At 35.5% G+C, this 27277-nt stretch overlaps 1 protein-coding gene across 6 annotated transcripts; it reads left to right on the top strand.

The window, feature by feature from the left end:
- Positions 1-838: 838 nt before the first annotated feature.
- On the top strand, positions 839-27277 carry LOC147069246 (hepatic triacylglycerol lipase-like). Of its 6 annotated transcripts, none has more exons than XM_085950954.1 (6): positions 839-1141; positions 7873-7970; positions 14254-14366; positions 17711-17987; positions 20284-20523; positions 25981-27277. In XM_085950954.1, the coding sequence occupies exons 2-6, from the start codon at positions 7883-7885 to the stop codon at positions 26295-26297; spliced, it is 1035 nt and encodes a 344-aa protein (XP_085807080.1). In that variant the 5' UTR covers positions 839-1141; positions 7873-7882; the 3' UTR covers positions 26298-27277. The 6 variants fall into 6 exon arrangements, with proteins under 6 accessions (XP_085807080.1, XP_085807078.1, XP_085807079.1 ...); XM_085950952.1 differs by lacking the exon at positions 839-1141 and adding an exon at positions 5358-5398; XM_085950953.1 differs by lacking the exon at positions 839-1141 and adding an exon at positions 5358-5673.

Here is a 27277-nt window from a genome sequence, read left to right as displayed (position 1 = left end):
AATGAATTTTATTTTTCGTTTAATATTATCTTGTTTATGAACTAAAAAGGGGAAAAAAAATATATTTTGATCGTTATTAAAGTATATCCAATTTGTTTGACGAGGGGTACTCATTGTTATGAAGATTATAGAAGGGGTACACAGATGTCGAAAGTTTGGGAAACACTGAATTGAATCACCACTCTACATCAACAATCATCTACGGTGACGGAAAGCCATTCAAGGAAGGAGGGATCAGCGAGAGTGACGCATTTTACTTCAATTTTATTTGTTAGATCTGAAAAGATGGTCTCCTCAAAGTTTCCAGTTCGATAAATAGCTTAGAAGGGAAATTCAGGATGCCAACCACATCTTCTGGGGATGTCTTAGAATGTGCTCCAAACGGGAGGAGATGCTCAGGTCGGTCCAACCAGCTGTTGGGCCCATCGGGCCGTCCGACTTGGTTGCTACTAAGGCCAATCTTGCATTTTAAAAAATTGCGGGATCTTACTGCGGGCGTGAAGATCTCTTCACATAATTTTTGCTACCCGTATGATTAGCTTCATTATTTTTGTTATATATACACTAGAATCATTTTTATTTTTATAATTTACCTGTACTCTTCTCTCCCCGGCACTTTGCATTAGAAAGTAACATTAAACTCAGTCAGAGCTCACTTTGAGCGTAGCAACCGTAGACCTGGGTATCTTCTCCTAGGGCATTCCCGGCCTAAAACTGAACTAGATGCTTCACATCGCCAATGTAAGGCCACGTGATACGCTCGATTAAGACCGGGTGTGGTGCGTGGCGGGTTTTGGTTTGGAGGGATTAACTTCAATGGTTCCACCAAATGCCGCCTAGTCAACGCTTGCGTTCTGATGGTGTAGCTTTACGGTAGAAAGTCAAGGCACATTACAAAGGCTTCAGAGAAACTGTATATTGAGGTTTATAAACAGACGTTTACGACGGATATTGGGAATACAGTGGCTTGACTGTTTACGTAACGTAAAGATAATAAGCGAACCATCCAGCTTCTTATCACGCTGAGAGTGAATAGGAAACATTGGACTTGGCTCGGCCACGTGCTGCGAACCCCTGAAGGCAACTTCAACCTGTCTTCTCTGTTCTTCAATCCAACCTAATTCCAGTGTTCTGGATAGAGGTGAGTTGTAAATACTGTCACCAGTTTGTGTACTCAAGCCTCGGATGAAACTACCCATACTCAGTATGTGTGGCCCAATAAACTAGTTCCAAAAAACTTGTGATGATATCCATCGCCAGTTGAACAATAGGTCATAAATTTTGTGTCGCAGCATATTACCTTATGGTGAAATGACGCACAGGCTTGTAATGAGTGTTATGACCGCTCAAAACATATTGTTTAAAATTTAAAAATAATCATTGTTATTCATTTTATGAAGAAGAATATTATAACCTAACAGAAAAACAACTCATAAATTTTAAATGTGTTTAAAATTTTATTATAAACGGGAAATTTTGAAAAGCAGAGCTCAGAGTATTTTTAGCTATTCTATTGAAGCCGATATTCAAAATACTAATATGGAGTTAGTTTTAGTTTCAGTTGAGTATGAGACTTACGTTGCATACGCACGCCAAACGCTCTATATAGTATTTTAAATACTAGTAAGTATTATGGAACAAGTTTCGATACTAAGTTTTTTTTTATACTCTTAGTAAGTATACTTAGTCTTCAAAATCGACCAGTTTTCCCACCTCTAGTTCTGGAAGGCCACTAAACCACAAGATAAACCATTGCGACGTTGGAAATTTAAATACTCAATATCTCAATGTTTACAATTACAATAATGCTTTCCTGATAAGGAAATCTCAATATTTTTTTTTTATAAAACACACAATATGTAATATTTATTCCTTTCTGACTGTTGATTTTTTTTCTAGTATTATTTAAAAATAATTTCCCTACCATGTTACCTAGAATTGAGCTAGGTATAATATTAATTCAATTCTGTTACCAGTGATGGCGAACCTATAGAACGCGAATGTTCAAGAGAAAACAAATTATATATTATACTACTTATACATTTTTTAAAACAACAAAGTTTTACAAATCAATATATATTAAATAGTATATAAAAATAATAACAAGATAAAAAGAACTTTTTATATACAACGTTTAAAATTTTCTGTTGAATTATTATGCTCAATATGCTCAAACTTGTACTTGATATGAAGTAAATAAAAAACAAACAAACTAAAATATAATACTGAAATTTCATTTTGATTTCCATAGTAACGCACGAATATATTAATAATTTAGTTGCTAGGACCACCCTCTTAGCAACCAATAATAGTCTTTTACTTTTTACGGATTTTTCTGAAATAACTTTCCATATAAAAAAGAATTAACTGAAAATGAATTCAATTCTGCTTAAAGATGGATAAAAGTATTAAAAGAATGCATTGGCATCGTGTTCTGATATATTCTAAAAGTTTCAAATGTCTAGCTAGTCGGGAAGTTATTTAAAAAATCGATTGCAAGATTTGTACTGAAGAAATAATTACCGGACAAACAAGAATACGAGCTAATAAAGACGTTGTAAAATAATGACGACTTAGCCACGTGTATTTTTTCGGTTTTTAATAATAGTTTTGCCTATCGATGCGGAAACGGAAACGACGAAACTCATGCTTAAATGAAAAATCGCATTGTATAAAAATAGGCAGATACTTTTCAAGAATAAACATCACGTTCAATTTAAATTGCATAGATCACTCCTTAGGTTATATGCGTCACACATAATATTATCGGACTGACCTCATCAGGCGGCGGGGGAAGCCGCGCGCGAACCTCTGATTTTGATCGATTTGCAATCATTTTACAATGCTGAGACCACTCTAGACTCACCACTTATCTGATTGGAGCAATTCTGGTGTCAGCTTGTGTTTAAAGAACCAAACTAAGTAATACAACAATACTCAAGAACTCAATTATATTGTTTTAACTTTTTTTAATAAACGGACGAAACCGGTCCAGATTTATTTATTAAAAGTGGAATAAGTACTTTAAAAAATTTGCGTTTTATTAAATTAATCAATAATACAATGCAGCTCCCCCATGAAAGTTGACAGTTAACACAATAAAATAAATTAATGATTTATGTTAATTTCTGAAATTAGAAAGAATATTGCATTATAATGACATAAGTACCTACTCTTCATTTTCCACATATTTGTTATACACTATTGCTATACGATATACATATTTGCTACATAGCTTTATTTTGATTTTAAATAATCTATCCACCATTTTGTTCACTTTATCTTTTTGTAAACGTTTAAGGCTATACTTCAGCTGGGGCACGGTCTAAAACGATCGTGACTACGCGATGCGAAGATTGTGCAAACGACGCGTGCAGAACAAAACATAATTTATCATAAAAATTCAACATGCGTCCATTTAATGTTATGTTTATTGTTCGATTAGTAATAATAATATATTCAATGACATGTTTTCTTTTTCGAGTAAATGGGTGACGTTTTTTAGTTATTTTAGACGATGTAAGAATTAATTCCTCCGACGCCATCACAAAACAAATTGACGTGTTCAAAGCTAAACTTTCGCTCTCCGATTGGCAGCGAATCCGAAATTTCGTCGCATCTATAGTTAAAAATTATTTGCTGTTTCACTGAAGTGCGCTCTTAATGTTTTGCACGTTAGTCACTGGAAGCTGCTATCGATTGAATAAAAGAAAAATTAAGTGCATTATCAGTTTTTAAATCAACATGGATATTACAAAGTTATATAATTATATTATATTATATTTAGTTAAATACGCGAATCTACGGTTTCTGAGCCATGTAACCCAAAACCTCAACAACGCAAGGGTTTACAAATACTCGCAGCATTATCATATATAAGTATTTATAACATAACGCAGTCGTTTTCAAACTTTCCAACAAAAATTCCAGAAAGTCGATCGGGCTAACTTTCTATAAGCAGCAAGTATACTACAAAACCTGGAATCAGTGAACGAGTTTGTATATTTGAGATCGACCATTAAAACATTCAATAAACTATTTCTTTTATTCAACGAATAAAACAAAAAATTTGAGAATGTTACATTCTATATAATTAACAGACATATTTTGAAAACATATCATGCATATACACACTAAAAAAATCAGTTTGTAGAAAAAATACGACACCCGACGGGATCTGAACCTGTATCTGTTGGATTCGCGCCGGTATCGATAATCGAATTCTCTTCATATCGAAAATTCTCAAGTCTCGAGCATTAATAATGTTTTTATGTAGTTAGTGTACTATTGTACACGCGTTGGAAGTTATACTTCTTTGGCGTTATTAACAAAAACAAAACTTGTGATAACCTATATTCTTCGACAAGCTCTTAATTATCTTGTTAAATTACACACTCAATAAAAGGGCCGCTTATTGGAGCGCCGTTGGTTTATTTCTATACACTTTAATTATATTACTAAATTACATAATTATTTCTCGATGTCTTTATTTTTAAAGTGACAACTGTCACTCTGGCGTTTAATCGTTTGTTTAAGTAAGGAAATGCAAATGGCCGTCAATAATAAATACGTTTCCTAGGCAACGGAAAAATTCTACTATCAAACTTGCGTTTGTATATAGCTGACTGATTCGCAGCTAACTTCATATTGTCACGCACTTTCATAACGGTGTCCGCGCGCAGCTCACAATTTCACTCTCTACCAAATGCCCCAAAAGAAGTACAACTTCAAAAATCAACAGGATCTAATTGTGTTTGTGCAACAGCCATGGCCCCACAAAGGGGGGGCTGACAGGGCTCTAGCCTGGAGACCCGGGCTCAGGAAGGGCCCGGCGTGGTGAATCGACCAGATAAGTGATGTAAATGCACATCACATATTCTATCTAATAGTAGAAAAAGTCGCCTGCGGCGCTATTTTCCTTCAATAAATAATATTATTATTTAAAATTATGTGTTTGTACAAAACAATTTTTATTTGTGTATCGATATTCGACAATTCCATATTTCAAATGGATGTATTAAAATATTGAAAAACACTAAAAATATGCACATTAATTAATTTAGTACACCATTTGGAAAACGCTACTGTAAAGCGTCCCACTGCCTTTATCCTTAGCAATAGGTAGGGGGGCCCGCCAAAGGTCCTAGTCTGGGGGCCCGTTTCAGGATGTGGGGGCCATGGCAACAGCATATTGAATTAAGATTATTTTAAAAAGCCTGCGAAGCCTTTCTGAGTTGACGAATACTTTGAATACCTCTGATTGACACCAATACTTACAAAAAAATATTATATTTTAACAATTGAATCAATCTACATGTATGTCAAAGATTTTAAAATAGAACAATAAATTCCATTTTAGTTTTCCTCGATTCATATACGCTGCTATACCTTTAATTTGGTTAGTGGTACAAAATCAATATTAAAAATATATAAGTACTATGTTTTAATCAGGTTTAATATATAAGTTTAATAATAAATTACTGTTAATTTAATCAAAATTAAAACAACTCATTACCCTATTGATTATTGCTATACGTTACAGTAGAGCTATTAATTAGTGGAGCGTTCGTCACTAAAGTCGCACATGTGCATGTTTTAATCTCGCGTCTGGCAAAAGTTATAAATTATTTTCGCACTGTGTATTTGATCCGAAGCAAGGACCTAATGAGTTTGGTATCTGAATTAGAATCATTCTTCATACAATGGTGTTTTAATGTAGCATTCACAATAGAGGTTTAATTCAATGGTGCCAATGACATTATTAATGGACGACGCACTCAATGCAGTAGCTAGCAAGTAAATTCGCGCATTCGCATGTATAGGTAGACGTCACACAATTTCCATTATACGATATCACGCATCGGAAATTTATAGCAAAATGACCTTTATTGTAATGGCGTTAGAGCAGTGTTTCTAATGTCAATGTTCATTTGAGCGAACCCGTTCGAAACGAACCATTCGGCAGACCCAATAAAAAGCATCAGGATTTTATAGCAATATCACCTTTATTGTAATGGCGTTAGAACAGATTATGCCATTCGGCAGACCCGACAATAAAGTGAGCGTCATTTTCTTTTCCAGATGATTCGTCCATATTAATTTCATTGAATAATGCATATAAAAGACAATTTTATGTTTGTTTGATTTCCTTTCTCTACTAGGCCCCAACTGAGGGGGCGTACATACGAGGCGTCTCATTCCAAAAAGCGATAAGTCCACATTTGGTCAAAATCGAGAAAAAATATGCACGTATTCTTTGTAATTCCAAAACGCGACATAACCCTACGAAAAAAAATGTCTCGATCTATTACAAAAAACGCCAAGTCCGTATTTCATATTATTTAAAGCTTGCAACCAATAAGGGAAAGTTCAATATTTAAAAGGGCGTCTCCCATGCTGTAGCATCTGGTAAACTCATGACAGTGCCACGGAAATATGTGCCTTATGCGGAATAAATTAAAAAGTGAGGTACAAGTAGCGTTACGTCCAATTTTATTTTTCCTATATTTATTACACATAGAATACAATGGAAAAAATAATCTCACGTTAAAACAAATAATTAAAGCTTGAAACATAAAAACGTTGTTTTGAATTGTGGACTTGTCGCCTCATATAAAAAATACAGAGTTTGCTTGTTTAAATAACCTTTTTTGTCAATTTCTATTTTGAATTTTCATTATTTTACGGAAAATTGTACCCTTACGGTAAACCGACATTGTGTATTAAAATATATAAATACTTAGTTATATTTCTGGGTTTAAAAAATCTTTTACTCTCAGATTGTCAGAAATGCACATATTTTTTAAGATTCTGATAGTTTGTTAGGAACCAACCACCTTAGGCCTCAAACATACCTCACTGAAGTTACAGAGCATGGACGCAGTTCTTACTTGATTCCAAATGCATCTCATTAGAATCTCCAGTTATATAAAAAAATTCCAATTTGAGATTCAAATATATTCCAGGGGTGGCCAAACTTTTAACCGCAACGGGCGACCTGCTTTTGAAATTATTGACGGTGGTCTACTAACATTAAAAGTAGTAATTTAAAGCCAAAAATAGTATAAATTAAAAATAAACATAGATAATGTCAATATCAATTCAATATCAAGTTATTTTAATAATAGCAATTAATTAATGATGACGTCAGACAAATATAAAAATAGTATGTAAGTAAATAAAACAAGATGTTCTTTTACTTTACTTTTATTATCGCAAGCAATATGCTCAAACACTTCCTGCAGAGCCGAAGATAGCCGATTATAGCGTAATGTCACTTAACGGCCACACATACGTCTGATATGCGCTACGGTCGCCACGTGAGTTAAGCCTCAATTACATTGAGCTTCTTTACGAGCTGTGTGTTGGCGAATTTATAATCTGCCTGTAAAGTCGCCCAGTGTAATCATCGAACAAGCTAACATGTTCGATGATTACACTGGGCGACTTTACAAGCAGATTATAAATTCGCCAACAAACAGCTCGTAAAAAAGCTCAATGTAATTGAGGCTTTTCCTACAAGTCAACTCTTGTTTTACCCGTCAGGTTTTAGAAAGAGCCTGTCGTCGATAATCGGCTAACTTCGATATTGTAGCGCGTTGTCTCTGTCGCACGGCTTGTCTCACACGCTGTATGGGATGGGCATCAGAGATGTGTACAGACAAGCGGGCGACTAGGAATAGTTACGCGGTCGATGCTTTGGCCACTCCTGTTATATACTTTTCTGATTTTTTAAAGCCTGGGTGTTTCCGTGATTGTTTTACTAATATACTATTACTCTACTCATGTAATAGGATTTCAATGCATGTTGTAGTGTTAAACTTGTTTTAATTTGCGCAATACATAACTAAATTACTTAAATTTATGGCATAGGTTCTCAACGATGGGTAAACAATTATTCTGTATCATCCTTGGTGGAATAGCGGTGATGGTGATGATTGTCCCTGCCAGAACAGTCACACACCCGACAAGTATGTATATAACATTTCATTTACATACATCCCGGCCGACCGTATTAGTTCAGTATTAGTCGTAGTGATGTCGTATAACCCTACAACCGACTTGTTGTCTATGGTCATTTATAGACCATAGACAATAACGCAAACGGAAATATAACAGTTATCTTTCGGCCCTTCTATAATGTAGTCGACACGCCCCCATGTGTCTCTCACCGTAACTAAATTCCAAATTAATGTAAAACTTTCAACTCAAACTAAAATTAATTTGATAGTCATTTCTTAGTGCCGTGTTTATCCGAAGTTTATTACACATCAAGCAACCTTCTGAACTTTAAACATAACATCGGGGATAAGAAAACATCACCGTCATCCCCGGTTAGTGTCTATATCATATTTTTTCAAACTTTTTCGATTATCTATGCAAACACCAATTAAAAAATAAAATATGTATTCACAAGTATTTTTACAAATCACACACTTAAAGATTTAGCGTATTAATCGATAAAGAGATTCAGTGACGTTGCCAGGCAAACTGAAGCCCCGTTTACATGATTCACTTTTGACAATCATCGCGGAGGAATCACCCCAGTGATCCATGTAAACGCACATTCATCAAATGATCTTCGAAAGTGAATGAAGTTCCGTTGAATCTTTGAGTGCCGTTCAGGGTCGAGCGCACAGAACAGATTAATATCGTAAATAGAGTTCAGATTGGCTATACCCTAATACACTACATTTTAAGCAGGGTTTTGAATATGTGTGTCCAAAAAAAGTTAAACACAAATTATAGACGTGCAAAGTGTATGTTTCAACCTTCAAATACACCAATATTGAATGAGCGTCATTACATAAACCGAGAGTAGTTGTCAGAATGAAGTACAAGCGTAGAATGACGTATTCTTGATACGTGTTTATTAGGTTTATCGCATATTCTTCCACACTCGAGGTCGGTTGCCTGTTACTCGACACACGAAATATAAGTGCGAGTGAGAAAGCATTCAGCATGCTTATACTTCATGTCCATGCGTTAGAGTAAGATAGAAAATAAACATGTCATGACGGAACTCTTGTCAATTTCATGGAAATTAAATAACATTTTTATCCATTTCGGTAATGACTTCATATTCAATCAGTACTTACCATTAACATTGCATTATTAAACCATTCATTGTTGAAGTACATAGCCAATTAATCTTTTAACAAGCTAGTTATGTCTCCAATATAACAATATTACAACACGGAATTTCCGTTGTATTTTGCAAACAAACATGTGTGTTTCTGTATTACAAAATCACAATAAATATTTAAATGAGAATTTAAACACAAAATAATACTTTCAGCGGTAATAGTTATGTAAAAGATAGAAAAAAATAGATATACATACTACGTACGAATTTCTGACGTTTAATAATATGTCAAACGGAGAGTTGCAAGCGCCTCTACCGCCAAAGCATGTGTACTTCAATTCCATACTGCAGTCGACACTACCGGTTGAGTTTTAATATACTACGTTGAAGTAGGCTTGCGCTTCCGTTGCACAACCGGTCGTAGTGCTTCATTCGGGAATTGGTATCCGGGCCGAGCGTCTTGATTTCTAAGAGCGCGATGCTCAATTCGTACTTACCATAAAATAACAGTAACAATTGTAAGTAGCCGAAATCCATCTGTTAACTATAGATTATAGAGATAAGGAATCCTTAACCATAGATTTTGTTATGAACTCGCCCCCTTGCCCCCTTCTGTATTGCCATTTACCACTGACAGCTGCTGTCAAAATAAATTGACGTGTCTTTAAAACGGCCAATACACTCAAATTCATTTAACAATTGATCTCAATATGGGAATTGAACAACTATTAAATATCCGTGACATTTAATACGACATATTTTCCTTTACTTTCTTGATTCTCTACATGTCTTAATTTAGTAAAACCGATTATCGAATTGAAATGTCAGTGTCAATGAATTATGAATTAACTTTTCTTATTCAGATTTAGATATTTATGTAATACTAGCTGACCAGGCAAACGATGTTCTGCCATATAAATTATTTCTAGTGAATATTTTGGTTGTTAAATAAAAAGTAACGAATGTATCGTAAGTGTGTGGGGATGAGATCTATGACAGAAAGAGGAATAGAGCACTGTAGACGATGACCGCCGATAAAAACAAAAAAACATCAACCATTCATTTTCTCAATTCAAAATGAGTAATGATGTTCATAATGAATGAATTATCTGTGACAGGATCTCGTTGTTTAATGTTTATGCAATATCCGTCTTGTCCCTTCCAGAAAATTAGCGGATATTGGAGAGTGTCGTATGAACGGTGTGTGTCAGCGATGAACTCCAGATTATTGTTTCTTCTTCGAATCACGATTTCTCGCGTCGATGTGCGGTCACCAACCATGATTCCAGCAATGTCGTCAACAACAATTGCATTGAATCGACGTACGTGCTCTCCAGCTGGTGTTTTATCAGGATTGATGACAATAGCGTGATTGTCACTTTGCAATTCGTGCATGTGTGCTTTGAAGAATTTCAATAATTCATTGTGCTCATTCAACAGGGCGTCCAGTTCGCCGACGATGCGCCTGGCATTAGGCAAATTGAGGCTATTGTAGCCGCAACATGCATCCACATGATTGATGTCCTCACCGCCCATAAAGTAGATTTGTAAAAAAATATTTGGTTCGTTTGGCATTGGCAGCAATGAGCCTACTGTGTGGTATACTTGACCTTTGATTTTGAACGTAGAATGGAATTGTTGACCATTTGCCGCAGTATTGTGAACTATTTCTGTTGCTCCGGACGAAGTCATTTGGAAGCATGAATTGAATGTGCGAATGGACTTCAGGAACAGGTTTGAATCTGGAACCGTGCCAATGAGCAAGCTGTTCAATGGTTCTGGTGGTATCTCAATTTCTGGTAGTTGCACTTTTCCTGATGCGCAACACATCCCGGCTGACTCATGTTTGAATTTGAGCGCATGACAATGGGGACATTCTTTGTCCATAGCACCAATCAGCACTTTCGGATGAGCGGAATATTCAATATCTGGCTCGTACTCGAATGCGAGATGAAGGAACGAAGCGGATGTAAATGTTCGATGTACTTGTTGGCGTTGTCGGTCATTTGCTCTGCGTGTGTTAACTACGAACCAACGCGCTTGGCTCCGTTCCAATTGTCGTTGTTGATTTCGTTCAGCTCGTGCCTCTTGTGATTGAGATGCACGCAATTGCGACATGCTTACACGCACGTTTTTGTTATCTTGTTGGATTTGTTCGTCTGTTCTTTCTACTCTACTATTTTGCGTGTTTGTTGCTTTATTCGTTCGACGGCCCAAATGGCCCCCCTTGCGTCTTGCTGGCATTGTGCACTGTAATACACGCACATAAAAATAGATAAATTAAAATAAATCGTACAAAATTTTGCACGCACTGCGTTGTGATTTGCCGAATGAAATGTCAAAATGACGCGACGCTTCTCTTGAATTATTCTTGGACGTAGAGCCATCTGTCATTCAACAACATAAATAATTTCGTTCTGTTTGAAATACGAACGACGGTTAAATTTGTTCATACAAAAATAATAAAATCGCGATTAAAAAATGGGAGGATGGGGGTAGGAAAATGAAAATTTTATAAATAATAAATAATAAATAATAAAAAAAATACAAAAAAAAAATTTGTCAAAAAAATAAAAGAAAATTTTTCTGGATAGAGATACCCTAATTACCTAGCGGTATGAAATATACTTGTTGACCTATTCTCATACCTAACAAATATATATAAAAAAATTCATAAAAATCGGTCGAGCCATTTCGGAGGAGTTTGACCACAAACATCGTGACACGAGATTTTTATATATATAGAGATTAAACCAATAGATAGGTAGTTGAAATATATAAGTACTTAGTTACCTACACACCAACATGGTAATAATAGTTTTAATCACTCTATATAATTATTCACATCATGGCATATATTTGTAATAATTGTAAATGACAAAATCTGACATTTCAACGGCAAGTGTTACCGTATCGGGAAAAACATGGTCAAAAAATAACTTATATTATTCACTAATTGCGGAGACATTTAATCATTTTTATTAAATATTAATTGTGTATTTATAGTTATTGAATTTATTTTGTATATTTTTCATATTTTTGTCATCGTTTAACAATTACAAAATAATTTACCTAAATTATGAAAAAGAGAATTTTTATATATGGTTATATTTTCAATAGAAAAACAGAACGAAGCTATTGCAGATTTGGTGGACCATAGACAACTCGATCATAACTATGAAAGGCTTTCTGGATAGTGTTTTGTTGTAATTTTGTTGTAATTATGACAGACGATTGTGCATAGGGCTCTAAATGCATGATAATCAGCGGCTCAGGTATATTTTGTTTCATCCCCGCCTGTGATAGCTTGAAGTGACACTAAAATATTACGGTTTTGTTTTGTAAAAACTATTTTGGTATTTAGATTTTGATGGGGAATTAAGGCATTTTTGTATGAGGTATCCACAGAGCAGGGTAGGTTTGGTATACTACCCATTTTATTATCACACAAATGCAACAAAAATCTTTAAATAAAATTAAATTCACAGAACACTCTCAGTAATCCGCCGCTCTATTATCCGACAACTACTATAATCCGCCGTTATTTTTACTAGTTAAAAGCACAAAAGCTCTATAATTCGCTGGTATTCGATTCGATTCGATTCGGTTAATACGGCCCGTTTCAGACGGGACACCGGTGTCGCGCTCGATATAGTATAGGAGGCTTTTGTATTCGAATAAAGGGGCCTTTATATTATGTTTATGAACGTCCCAGAGCTAATGAGTCAACGCATAATTTCGCGTTAGAAATTATGCGTATCGGCGGCTTGAGAATGTAGCGGCCGATGGACTCATCAGCTCTGGGGCGTTCATAAACATAAAACAATGGCCCATTTATTCGAATACAAAGGCTTTCTTTATTATATCGAGCGCGACACCGGTGTCCCGTCTGAAACGGGCCTACAACGGAGATGAGACGAGTTTATTTTGAAAACTTCTCCTTCGTAAAACGCACGTTCATCGCGAAGAAAGTAATGTGCCAGGGAAGAAAGTGCCGAAGGACCGCATCACAATTATTATGCCGTGCTCCAATGCAACCGGGATACACAAACTGAAGCTTTTGGTCAAAGGGAAAGCCAGGAATCAAGGAACTCAAAAATAATTGGAACTGAAATACCTAACAGGTAAGGCGTTAGCAGGTAACCGACTCGAGTAAGGAAGAATCCAGGTTAAACTTACACACGTGTCAAGAATACGTTGTACATCGAATACTGACAACTGCTCTCGGTTTATGCATTTACGCTCATTTAATGTTGGTGTATTACACACACTATTGCGCGTGCATAATGCATGCTTCATTTTCGTTAGCGACCCCCGTGAATGTCATACACAGGGAACTCATAAATAATGGGAACTGAAATACACAACGGGTAAGGCGATAGCAGGTTACCAACTCGAGTAAGGAAGAATCCGGGTTAAACTTACACACGTGTCAAGAATACGTTGTACGTCGAATACTGAAAACTGCTCTCGGCTTATGCATTTTTTTTTTTTTTTTTTTCCGACCATGTCCGATCCTAATAGGATCATATGGGCCTCCACAGAGTAGAGGTTTGTATTAACAGATTTTGTTTTTACGAGAAATGGATGTCAGCCACTTGCTCAGCCTATGCCTGAGACCCACGGCGTGATAGTCCAACGCTTAAGCCACGCAGCCACCGTGGGTGTGCATTTACGCTCATTTAATGTTGGTGTATTACACACACTATTGCGCGTGCATAATGCATGCTTCATTTTCGTAGGACACTCACACATTCAAAAACCCTTCATCAACATGCGACGTATTGAATATAGCCTATCGGTATTCTATTTATTATTTATTCTGTGCCAGGAATCCTAAGCCATTTAAGAATATCTGCCTCACTGAAAAACTGGTTGTGTCAAGTGATTTACTGTTTAAATTTAGTTTAGTACATATTTATAAACTTAGTATATAAATATGTATAATTTAATAAATACTTGATTTTGATTATAGATAAAACTGTAATTTGCTAGAACAAATTTCTCAAAAAAAACTACTTTTACGAAATGCTTGTTTTAATTTTCACCATATTTTGTATGTATGCACTATAATCCGCCGCTTTCACTAATTGGACATTTGTCTGGTTTTTAAGGTGGCGGATTACTGAAAAAGTACTGTAATTTATATAATTGTGTTTATATTTCAGCTGTGTGTCATCCTCTAACTGTTGATGGACCATCCTCTCCGACGTTTTTTTCTACGGAACCAACCGCCAACGATGTATTTATGACTCTATACACTAAAAACCCACACGAAAAGGTATTCAAAAATTTTTATTTGAACATATTTGTATATATATATATCATCATCAGCCTGAATCTATCCACTGCTGGATGAAGGCCTCTTTAAACTGCTTCCAATTATCTCGATCCTGTGCATTGCGATGCCACTTACTTCCGCAGAACTTTATCATTTCATCGATCCAGCGACCTCTAGGTCTACCTTGCGGACATTTTGTACTTCTTGGATACCACTATATGACTAGATTTGTCCAACGATTGTCTCTTCTTCGAGCTATGTGTCCAGCCCATCAATATTTAAGGCTTTTAATAAACTCTATTACATCGCAAATCCTTGTCTGCTTCCTTATCCTCTCATTTCTCTTTTTGTCCTTTTGCGTTGTGCCCAGCATGCACCTCTCCATACCATGTTGTGCTACTAAGTTTCTAGATCTCTCTTTTACTTAGGGTCCATGTTTCACGTGCATATGTGATATGGGGAAGCACACACTGGTTGAACACTTTGCGCGTTAGGCACAGTGGAAGGTCACTTTTGAAGACATTATTCAGGTGGCCAAAAGCACTCCAGCCTAGTTTTACTCTGCGAACAATTTCATCAAATATACATCCATCTATAGACACTTGTTGTCCCAGATAGATGTAGCTCTTCACCTGTTCGAGCTGAGTGCCATTGATGAGGATCTCTTTTTGTCCGCAAAGCAGTTGAACATGACTTTCGTCTTTGTTACATTTATTTTCAAACCTACTTTGTTGCTTACTTCAGCTAGCTCATGCTCATCTTCTTGAGTCTTGTGAGAAAATTACTATGTCATCAGCAAAGCGCAGATGACGGTATTCTCCATTTATGGGGATCGCTTCGTCATTCCAGTCAAGTTGCCTGAATAAGTATTCAAGGGTAGCTGTAAATAGTTTAGGTGAGATTGTAACACCTTGTTGGACTCCTTTGCTGATAGGAAATCTTTTCAATGGTTTATGGAGATTGACAGATGCTGTTGCGCTACTGTATATATTATTTAAAATGTTTATATAACGCCCATGGATTCCTTGTTTTGTATATGTATATATTTTGTATATATATATGGGAATTGAATAAGGTAGTGTGTAGGAGAGGAGGAAGCGGGTAGGACAAGACTCAATGAGGATTGCTTGTGGTCGAGAAATATCCTTTTATTCACCCATTAATTAACAATTGTTATGACAGTACAAAAATTAATAGTAAAACAATACTAGATTGGATTAAAAAAGATAAATATTGTCGCAGTTGTAAAAAAAACGGCGTGTGTTTACTTATGTACAACCAATTAGGTCCATACTCTGACTCAAACACAAATTGAAAAACAATATGACGTGTATTTGTCAGACCCAGGATTCAAACCTGGGATCCACGACACTATAATAAGCCAATTCTTAAGCCGCGCGGCCCATAGTTAATCAACCTCCATAACTCACGACAATCAAATGCTTTTTAGCACAAAAATGTGTCCTATAATAATTATAGTTTACCTCAGCTATATTGAATCTATGTTTATCTCCCTTGTGGAACTGTGTTTTTCAATGAATAAACGAGCCTGCGTAGACCATTTTCCAACTTAATTTCTGTGTTATTCATTTTATACTTTTGCCAATATCATAATATCAGGTTACATGTAAGTTGTACGCATGCAGTTCATCGTGTGACACTTATTCGTGCGCCGCAGTACGTGAAACATGCGATCGTATAACATTTTATCAAATGACGAGTTCTTCGTTGAACATTTCACCGTGGAATACATTTGTACGTATCTTACAAAATGCGGCGATAGTTTGAAAATAGTACTGTTCGGATTAACCCTAACCTAGTAAAGACTCATAAAATTCACCACATGTTGTAGCATACGTACAAATATAGTCCACGGTGAAATCTATAACGAAGAACTCGTCATTTGATTAAATGTTACACGAACTCATGTTTCACGTACTGCGGCGCACGAATAAGTGTCCTGCGGTGAACTGTTTACGTACAAATTTCCGGATACGATAATATCAATAACATAAATCCCCGCAATGTCTCTCGTCACACACAAAAATGAATGACCTGAAGAGAATTCATACGCTAGAGATTCTTCATCGGAGTAGCATTATGTATTTATGAAAAAGCAGAGAAAGTTTTTTTATTTAATTTTGCGGTATAATTAAGTAAGACTTTTTAATATTATCTTATAAATATTTTTTTAAATACTGAAATATCTCATGGCGACCTGTTTGAAGTTACAATATCCCCAGAACATAACACCCTTCACTTTGAGAACTTACGCTCTAGGCCCTAGGGCAGTGGTCGGCAAACCGCGGCTCGTGAGCCACATGCGGCTCTTTAACGTCTTGAGTGCGGCTCTGCCACAAATGACCGTGTACGTTCTAAAACAGTAAAAAATAGAATGTCTTCAAATATAACCAACCAGCAAGTCGAAGATCTTAAATTAATTTCAGCTTTATCAATAGCAGTTGACGAGTCTTGTGACATAAACGATACAGCACATGTTTCACTTTTTGTACGATTTATTTCATCTACATGTCCTAAAGAAGAACTTTTTGGATTATTGCCACTCAAAGGTCAAACATGAGGAGAGGATATTGCAAATGGTGTAATTAAGTGCATGGAAAAACATCATATTCCGCTCTATACAATTGTGAATGCGAAAAATCTTTTTCAAGCATGAATTTTTCAAGAGTAAATTGAGAAGTCGTCTTAGTGATAAGAACCTGGAATCGTGTCTAAAATTAAAAACAACACAAACATGACTAACCCAAACTTTTCAAGGAGATGTGTTTGTCAGTCATTGTCGTGATTTAATTTTATGGATATCTTACTTACAATTTAATTTTTATCAATAAATAAGATCATTATTAAGTATGATATCAAGTTTTATTCAGTAAAGGTACCTATAGTTTAATTAAGACTCAAAACTTTAATTAAAGTTTACAAAGTTAATAAACAGTGTACCTACACACATATTTTAAGTTTAAGAAATTTGGCTCGCAAAAGAAATCTCAATCGTTGTGATGTTGATATTTGGCTCTATTGACTAATGAGTTTGCCGACCACTGCTCTAAGGGATTAATAATTATTCCTGAAAATCAATAGCATACAAGTGATGATGTATATAAGCAATATTATTAAATTCATAGTATTGAATTTTTGCAACAAATTATTCATTATAATATATTTTGTGTGAATAAGTTTTTATTTAAAAGGTTACAGTTCTCTGTATTAGATGAAGTGTGCTTAAAATAAGCTATAGGATTTATTCATAGGTGCCACTGTTATAATAATAAATTTGATCAGATAATATCTATTAAAAAGTTGTATTACTATTATTCTTTCAGAAAGCCTTCAGATTATCAGAATCAATTGACTTATTGTTGAAATCCAGTAAGTTTAATCCCCGGCTTCCAATAATAATATTCAATAGTGGATTCCGAACCACTCCATGTGACGAAGCAACGGTTGCAATTACAACTGCCCTGATGAAACGCGGAGAAGCAAACGTGTTTGTCTTTGATTCGGCAGAATATCTAAATGGTCATTATGGAAGTGCAATTAAAAATTCTGTAATACTTGGAGAACTGGAAGGAGAATGGCTCGCTGACTATTATCAAGCAGGTAATATACAATATTTTAGCGACCAGCAGAGTGCTATTAATTCTAAATCGCTAACACGGTAAAACATTTCCATTATTTTTCATGATCCAAAATCCTATAAGCGTGTTCAGAAAAAAATTCTTCGACATCTTTATTTTAATGTTTATAATTATTTTCCTGTTGACAGCTTCTCAAACGAGTATTTTCCGACTAACTCTCTTCAAGGCATGCTCGCCTTTCATTCTCTTGAAGCTCGTAGGTCACTTCTGCTCTTAAAGCATTTTTCCCTGCTCTCACGTGGTATAGTTTCCGATCCCAATGTGAACTCTGCCATTCTTAGTGGTATTGGCCTCAGTGTCTCTGATCTTAGGATCTGTGTCTTAGGAATCGAAGGCATCCGTTGTTTGTTCTCCCAAGGTGCAGAACTAGCCAGCCATTAGTGATACCAATTGGGAGATCAATAACCATGTTTAATGAAATCGATTCGAATATTGATATATTTCACTTACGTGAGGGTGAATTTAGGTGGACGTTGTTTATAAGTTTTTAAGATACGGTCTATCAACCTAGTTCACTCTGTGTGCTTCCATGTACTTTTATTTTTCTTATTGTATTTCTTATTGTATTATTTACTCACATTACCCTGTATTTTTATTTGAAAAATTGTTAACACTTACATTATGTCATGTTGTGAACACTTTGAATTTATAATTTGTTATGTTCATTATATGTAAAATAAATAAATTTGAATATCCACTCCTTAGTTTACGGCATTTGGTTTAGTCCCTGTTCTACTCTGAGCCTTCGTAACCATTATTCACTACCGTAAAGCAGCACCGTCAGAATGCAAGCGTCGAATAGACGGTATTTAGTTTTGACCGAGTACAACAATTGTGAGTTCCAGACATCCCGCATCAAATTGAATGTTGCTCCAGCCATTTCCATTCGGATAGAAGTTTTCTTTGTAAAATGGCATCTTCCGTGATTGTACCCCCATATATTTAAAGCTGTTAACGCTCTCGATGTTTTACCCGTCGCTATGTGTCGCGTGTTATTTTTGATATTTTATGTTATTTCTTTTCTTATTCTATTTCTTATTTTATTACTTATTGTATTATTAAATCACATTTCTCACTTGTCTTATGTCATGACATGAACGCTTTGAATTTATAATTTGTTATCTTCACTATATTATGTAAAATAAATAAATTTGAATTTGAATTTGAAAAAAATATAGAAATGGTACAACAGTGTTTCCCAATGTGAGGCGTGCGCCCCACCGGTGGGCAATTTTAATGTTTTGGGGGGCAATGTGCAAATCATTTATATTTGGTACATTTTTTTTGTTAAAAAACGCATTTTCGAAAATATTTTTTTTGATATTGCAAACATGATTTTTCAAAAAAAATGCTGTTGCCATTCGCATCATGAATGCTTGAATGTTAAATAATTTGTTACTGAAAAAAAGAAATCGTTTTGAGATCACATACTGTGGAGATTTAAGATTAAAATTGATTAAGTAAGTAAAATTAGTACCTCACATAAAAACTCTCTGCAGCTCACATCAAGCACAAGGATCGCACTAATTTTCTTCTGAGTTGTACATCTAATATAATACATATAGTTACTAAACTTACTGATGAAAGTTAAATTAAATAATTACAAGATAAAAATATCTTTTTGTATACCACGTTTATAAATTTTCTGTTGAATCATATAAACTTGACAATCCTATGTATTAATAAATACTTTTTTTGTGCTTGATAGAAATACTGAAATGTCACTTTAACATGTCATATTGATTTCCATAGTAACGCACGTATATATTAATAATTTAGTAGCTAGGACTCCCTCAGCAACCAATAATAGTGTTTTACTTTTAACGATTTTTTTTCCGAAATAACTTTCCATACAAAACAGAATTAACCGAAAATGAATTTAATTCTACTTAAAGATGGCTAAAAGTATTAAAAGAATGCATTGTCATCGTGTTATGATATATTCTAAAATTTTCAATGTCTAGCTAGTCGGGAACCAAGAAAAAATTTGTACTGGACAAACAAGAATACGAGCTAATAAAAACGTGGTAAAATAGTATGGCCTATGCGCATTTTTTATTTGAAACAATTCATTTTTTTCCAGAATTTGTTAGTTATCTATGAAATTTTGATCGGGGAGCATGGAGATTTTTGAAGCGTTGAAGTGGGACATGGCACAAATAAGCTTGGGAAACACTGGGGTACACAGACGTCGGAATTTTGGGAAACACTGGGTATTGCATAATAGATTTTCTATATTTCTTCGTGAATTCTTACAGATGGTGTGAACAAGACTATTCATTTGATCGGTCATAGTCTTGGGTCCCATACAGCCGGATCTGCAGGTGCCACCTTCACGGCACGTCTACCTGGACATTATCTCGATCGTATAACTGCCTTAGATCCAGCTGGTGTTTTATATGAATTAATACCAATATTCAAACTGTCGAAGGAGGATGCTAAATTTGTGGACGTTATTCATACTGATGGTTTAGTCCTTGGAATCATTCAGACCATAGGTATATTTTACTATTTACTCTAGTCATAATGGAATTACTACAGATCCATTGCGCAAACCTACTTCAGTTAAAGTACCCGAAATTTTATATTTTCTCAACCGGTACTGACGAGTGCAGATGGAATTTAAGTACATATGTTTTGACGGTAGAGGCGCTCGCAATTGTCGGTTTGACATATGGTAAACGTCAGATTTTTAATGTACCTACGCAATATTGTAAAAGGCTGTTTATCTATTACATGTCTTTCACATAACTATTGCCGTTAAATGTATTATTTTGTGTTTAAATTCTCATTTAAGTATTTATTGTCATTTTTAAATACAGAATCATTCGGATTCGGATCAATTCATCGGAAATTCCGTTCAGATTCTTGTATTGAATGTTGTAACATTTTAGACGTAGTTAGCTTCTAACGATCAATTAGCTACGTAATTTAACAACCAATCGTTTAATAATGCAACGTTAACGGGCAAGTACTGATTAAATATGAAGTCATTACCAAAATGGATAAAAATGTTATTTAAATTCCGTGTTGACATGTTTTTTTTAATTCTTCCGTAAAAATTCTATCTTACTCTAACTACATGGGTCAATGAGAAATGGGACCAGTCTCAGGAAATAAAAACTAGAATTGAGATCGCAAGGAGCGCCTTTCTCAAAATGAGACGCCTCCTTAGCAATCGAGATCTTAACCTAGGTCTGAGACTGCGTATGGTACGATGTTATGTGCTCTCAATTCTTTTCTGTGGTATGGAAGTATGGACGCTAAACCAAGAGATGTCACGGAGACTTGAAGCTTTCGAGATGTGGCTGTACAGACGCATCCTCAAAATTCCTTGGACTGACCGGGTGACAAATGTTGAAGTTCTCAATCGAATGGGGAAGGACCGAGAAGTTCTACGTAGTATCAAAACCAGGAAACTACAATACCTCGGCCACATTATGAGAGGACAAAAATACAGCATTCTCCAACTTGTCATTCAAGGAAAGATCAATGGAAAGCGTAGTAGAGGACGGCACCGCATTTCGTGGCTTAAGAACCTCCGTGATTGGTACGAGTGCAGCTCCACCAAACTGTTCCGGGCAGCAGACGACAAAGATAAGGTCGCCTTGATGGTGGCCGACCTCCGCTAGGAGATAGCACAATAAGAAGAAGACTCTAACTCATAGAGCGGAGGAGGTATAAGCGTGCACTTGCACTTATGTTTCATTTTCATTCATGCTTCGATACCATTTGAAGCTGTATACGCACAATATGTCCTATAAAACTAAAAATTTAATCGAAGTACCCGCGCAGCGGATTTTGTAGTGCTTCGTTCAAAAATCGGGTTCCAGCTAACCTCCTATGATTGTAGTCAACGGTTTCCTAGCTTTTGTTTGGTTTAGCTATTTGGGTTATGCTTTCAATTTTCTACCTAACAGGAGTTACCGGGTTTCCACTCAATTTCTTGGTCCCGAAAATCGGTTATTGGAAATATTGGGATTTCAAAATTACTTTGTATAATATACATAACTTGAAAACATCTCAAATAATATATACCCACGAGAGAAAAAAATCATATTTGAAAAAAAATACGATACTCGACGGGATTTGATCCCGTATAATCAATGGTATCGCGCAACTGTGCATTAATCAATTATGCTACGAGCCTCATATCTAATTGCGACAATTTAAACTAGTATGACCTAAATGAAATGCTTATCAAATCGCGTTATTATTGACTATCGGTTTCTGTGTATTAAGTCAAGGAATATTAATTACCTTAATTACTACTAACCGACGGCCAGCTCTCGCCAAATATTTTAGTTATAACCTATAGGTACTTGAACCAATTCTTTGTGTTTTCTGAGGTATTTTTAAGTTATGTATGCACATTATATGGAATATTACATTCTCAAAATCTTGTGAATTATTCGTTGAATAAAAGAAATGGTTTACTTTGGATATAGTTTTTAGCAAAAAAAAAAATTATCCATACAGACGTCAGAAGTAAAGGTCGAGAGTCCGTTTTTTTGCAAAATTCAAAAAGAACTACGTAGTTTTAACTTTTTGTATGTATACCTATTGGTAAAATCGAGGTGAATGCTCCACCTAACAAAAGCATCTAGACCAGTCTTTCTCAAAGTGGGCGATAACGCCTCCTTGTGGGCCCTGGAGGCTTTCAGGGGGGCAGTAGAAGGCTCAAAAAAAAGGGGGCGTTCAAGAAATCTAGAAGGGCGACGGCAGACAAATAAATTCCATCTATAAAAATCTGACGGAATTTAGACACGACACCACCTGAGATGCGATTTACTACTCGTATGCTTGGAGTCCCGTATAGACGGTTAAATTAGAGTCTCTTACAAATGTAATAATGTGGACGCAGCTTTATATGTCATGTACGTAGTCCATGGTTAAATTAACTAAATAAAATTGTCTGTGATTTCCGATATTTTTTCTCATATTTTTAGCGGATAAGTTTTCTATAATAATTAATAAGTATAATAATTGTACTATATATTATGTAACTGTTCAAGCAATTGTATTGTTCATTTGAATTGTTTGTGACGTACACTGAACACAACTGTAGTTATTTATTACAAAAATTGATTGTTAGTTTTATATTATAAATATGTTAAGTAAAAAACACTGCTTTTTGACACGAACACTTTTACCGTTTAAAAAATATTGTAAGAACTGTGATGTTTTCACAATAAGGACTACTATAAGACTGTACTGACAATGTTTCTTGCAAGTTGAAACATGTCAAAGAAAATGAAGAGGACTCGGCACATAGGTGGTCATTGCTAAACACTAAAATACGTATCTTTTTTTCGTATACTTTGGCATGCAATATAACGGAACGGATATGGTGATCCCTTCTTGAAACTTTCTTTTACAATATTTTTGTGTGAGGACTGTGCGGGGGATGAAAACATGTGTGCGGACATATTTTGGTAGGTATGCGCGCGCACACGCGCACACCTTAGAGCAGGGGAGGGCAAACTGCGGCCCGCGGGCCGCATGTGGCCCGCCGAGTATTTTTTTGCGGCCCACCATCATTAATTGTACTTCTGATTACGAATAACTTTTTTATATATTTTTTAAAAAATATTGACAATAGATTAAAATTTGAAGAATTTGTTGTTTAAATATATTATCTCAGTACGTCTTCCTTGCGTCTCGTCTCGTACTATGCAACCAATATTTTCTATGTTGAACATCGTGACACATTTAAATACTTTTAACTCTGCGTTGCAAGGAAAAAAATATATGCCCATGATATGGTAAAAAGTTTGAATGGATTTCAATTAAAACTCAAGTTATTCCTTCGACAAATATAAAATAACAACGTGGACCACTTTCCAACTTTGAAGTTGCTGAATATACCAGAATATAAATTTGAAGAATATGGTAAAATAATTAAAGCTCTGAATGACGATATTTCACAAAGATTTGGTGACTTCAGAAAAATTGAGACAAGTTTAGCAATAGTACGCGATCCATTTTCAATAGATATTGATAGTGTACTAACAGAGCTACAACTTGAGATTATTGATCTGCAGTGTGACACTGATTTAAGAGAATTATATCGTCATGAAGAAATCTCCAAATTTTACAATGCCTTTAATTCAGACAAATTCGACCAACTTAAAGATTATGCAAGAAAAATGTTTTTTAGATCAACCTATATATGTGAACAAACATTTTCGATCATGAACCTCAATAAGAATTATTTGCAATCAAATATCTCCGATGCCCATTTACAAGCAGTTTTGAAAATATCAACTACAAAATTAACACCTACATTTGAAAAAATGTACAACACTTTTATTCTTCTCATTAGTTTTTTGGTAATGTTTATTTGTCATGATAATAAATAGTGTATATCTAAAAATGGTATTTTACTTGCGGCCCGCCGCTCATTTTAAATTCTTGAATTTGGCCCTCCATCCAAAAAGTTTGCCCGCCCCTGCCTTAGAGGGAACATTGATGGTAATGTAAAAAGGTAGGTTAAAAATATGGGGGCAACAGATTAATTGGTACTGTTCGGTTAAAGCGGATACAGCGGAAAACGCATTTTGAAAATAGCCGATAAACTGGATTATTTGTTAGGTTAACCTAACCAAACCTAACCTAATCTAACCTAACCCAACCTAACCTAACCTAACCTAACCTAAACTAACCCAAACTAACAAATAATCCAGTTTATCGGCTATTTTCAAAATGCGTTTTCCGCTGTATCCGCTTTAACCGAACAGTACCGATTTTTTTTTAATGTCAAAGTGGGCGGTGGTCGAAATAAGTTTGAGAACCTGTGATCTATACGAAAAATATGAAGTTTTCAATTTGAGATAATTTTTATTGATACTATGATAAGTGGTTTAATTAATGAACACGTAAAAGAAGAAATTATCACTTTTTTTAATAAAACATGAACTTGTTGTAAAATTGTATAATAATATTCGTTAAAGTTGTAAAAAAAACTTGAAAATTGTTAATTCGTTAATTGATTCCATCTCATTAATACATATTATTTTATGATTTTTCCGACCATGTCCGATCCCAATAAGATCATATGGGCCTCCACCGAGTGGAGGTTTGTATTAACAGATTTTGTTTTACGAGAAATGGATGTCACCCACTTGTTCAACCTTTCGATCCATACTCTGACTCATACACAAATTGATAAACAATATGTATACTTGCCAGACTCAGAATTCGAACCTGGGACCCACGACGCCTTAGACCGACGCTTAAGCCGCGCGGCCATCGTGGTGTCTGTTTATGATTTATAATATTAATACTATCGACTAAAGGTACTTGATGGAATTTGAATTTAAATCAGTGTGCGGAGATCCATATGATAACGTGTGTTTTGTAAATAACGATTACTTCACATCGCCGTATTTGACATGTTACAGACGTGACGAGCTTAGAATTGGAGGAGATGTGTAGTTAAAGTCAGAGCGTTGAAGCGGAGCTTGGAGTAGAAGCACGCATCAGTGGAGCAATGGGGTTCTACCCGGAGCACCGAAAATTTGTAGTGCTCCACTGCTCCGAATGTTTTTTTTATTGTTAAATTTTCGTCCTCAAAATCCAACGAAAATAGTATATTTTGACACTTTGCAACACTGGAATTATTTGAAATACGGCAAACGATTAATAAATAACCTTACTTTTTTACAGAAGAGGTGAATAATGAGAGACGATTTTGTGTCGGACTTTGTTTAATAATGAAAATGACTTTTTTTTTAATGAATTTTTAACTACTAATTTTTTTTATTTTTTAACATTTGTATACATACGATACTAAACTTATTACAATTTTCTTACCGGAGCGGAGGAAACCCTAGAGCGGAGCTGGAGCAAGTATTAGGTTCCGGATCAGAGCTAGAGCAGAGCAACTCAAAAAAACTTCCTTCCAAACGACTTCTATATTAATATCAAAGCTCATAAACAAATCTGTTTTTCAGGACACGCAGACTTCTACCCCAACTTGGGAATGTTTCAGCCCGGCGCATGGATTATACCAGAAGGCCACAGCCGATCCTGGAAATACTACGTCGAGAGCATTGAAGACCGTTTCAGCTTCCCGACAACTTGCCCCTGGTGGACAATATTTTTTTTATTTATCAACTGCAACTTTCATCCTAGGGTATACATGGGACATGACTTATCTCATTCGACACGGGGTATCTTTTACTTGGCAACAGCTAGTACCCCACCTTATGGATTCGGAAATAACTCGATAAACGCTTTCCAACTGTTTTATAGAAAATCTAATATTTAGTTTTGAAATGTAGGCCAATCTTTGACTTCAGTGGGTAAACCGAAAGGGAATGTAAAAAACATGAAAAAAATGTACAAAAAAATATAAGTAATCATCATTATCATCATCGTCGTCAGCCTGCATCTATTAACTGCTGGACAAAGCTGCTTCCACTTCTCTCGGTCCTGTGAATTGCGTTTCCACGTACTTCCGCAGAACTTTATCATTTCATCGATCCAGCGGCCTCTAGGTCTACCTTGCGGTCGTTTTGTACTTCTTGGATACCACTGGATGACTAGATTTGTCCAACGATTGTCTCTTCTTCGATCTATATGTGCAGCCCATATCCATTTAAGGCTTTTAATAAACTAACTTATCGCAAACCCTTGTCTGCTTCCTTATCCACTCATTTCTCTTTTTGTCCTTTCGCGTTATGCCCAGCACTCTCCATACCATGTTGTACTACTCTAAGTTTCTGGATCTCTTTTACTTAGGGTCAATGTCTCACACGCATATGTGATTACGGGGAGCACACACTGGTTGAACACTTTGCGCTTTGGGCACAGTGGAAGGTCACTTTTGAAGACATTATTCAGGCGACCAAAAGCACTCCAGCCAAGCTTTACTCTGCGAACAATTTCATCAAATATACATCCATCTATAGACAGCTGTTGTCCCTGATAGGTGTAGTTTTTCACCTGTACGAGCTAAGTGGCATTGATGAGAATCTCTTTTTGGCCCGCAAAGCAGTTGAACATAACTTTCACATATATGTGTAAACTATGATGGTATCTGTCCTTGAGATCTGAATCCGGTCTTCTTCCTTGAAAAGAACGGGCAATGCTTTCACGATAACGCAGGTAGACCTTTGTGAATTTTCGATGCTATTTTTCGTACAGTAGGAAAACTCCGGGTGGCCTACCGGACAAGAGGTCCAACAAACGAAGCCGCATATTTTCACTTTTTTATATATTTTAATGCATGTTGTTATAAGTAATAAA

The sequence above is a fragment of the Rhyacophila brunnea genome, unplaced genomic scaffold, assembly GCF_057557595.1.
Source record: "Rhyacophila brunnea isolate RB1 unplaced genomic scaffold, BYU_Rbru_1.0 scaffold_24, whole genome shotgun sequence".
In the NCBI taxonomy this organism is placed as follows: Eukaryota; Metazoa; Arthropoda; class Insecta; order Trichoptera; family Rhyacophilidae; genus Rhyacophila; species Rhyacophila brunnea.
Note: the sequence above shows the minus strand (reverse complement) of the source record. Positions and strands in the feature narration are given on the sequence as shown.

Bases quoted from the DNA above. Each gene is read 5' to 3' on its own strand.
- LOC147069246 (XM_085950950.1), top strand. From the start codon at position 5,744: ATGGTGCCAATGACATTATTAATGGACGACGCACTCAATGCAGTAGCT. The intron at 5,797-7,872 runs GTAAATTCGCGC...TTTATGGCATAG, and splicing joins CTCAATGCAGTAGCTAGCAA to GTTCTCAACGATGGGTAAAC. The intron at 20,524-25,980 runs GTATATTTTACT...TCTGTTTTTCAG, and splicing joins TGGAATCATTCAGACCATAG to GACACGCAGACTTCTACCCC.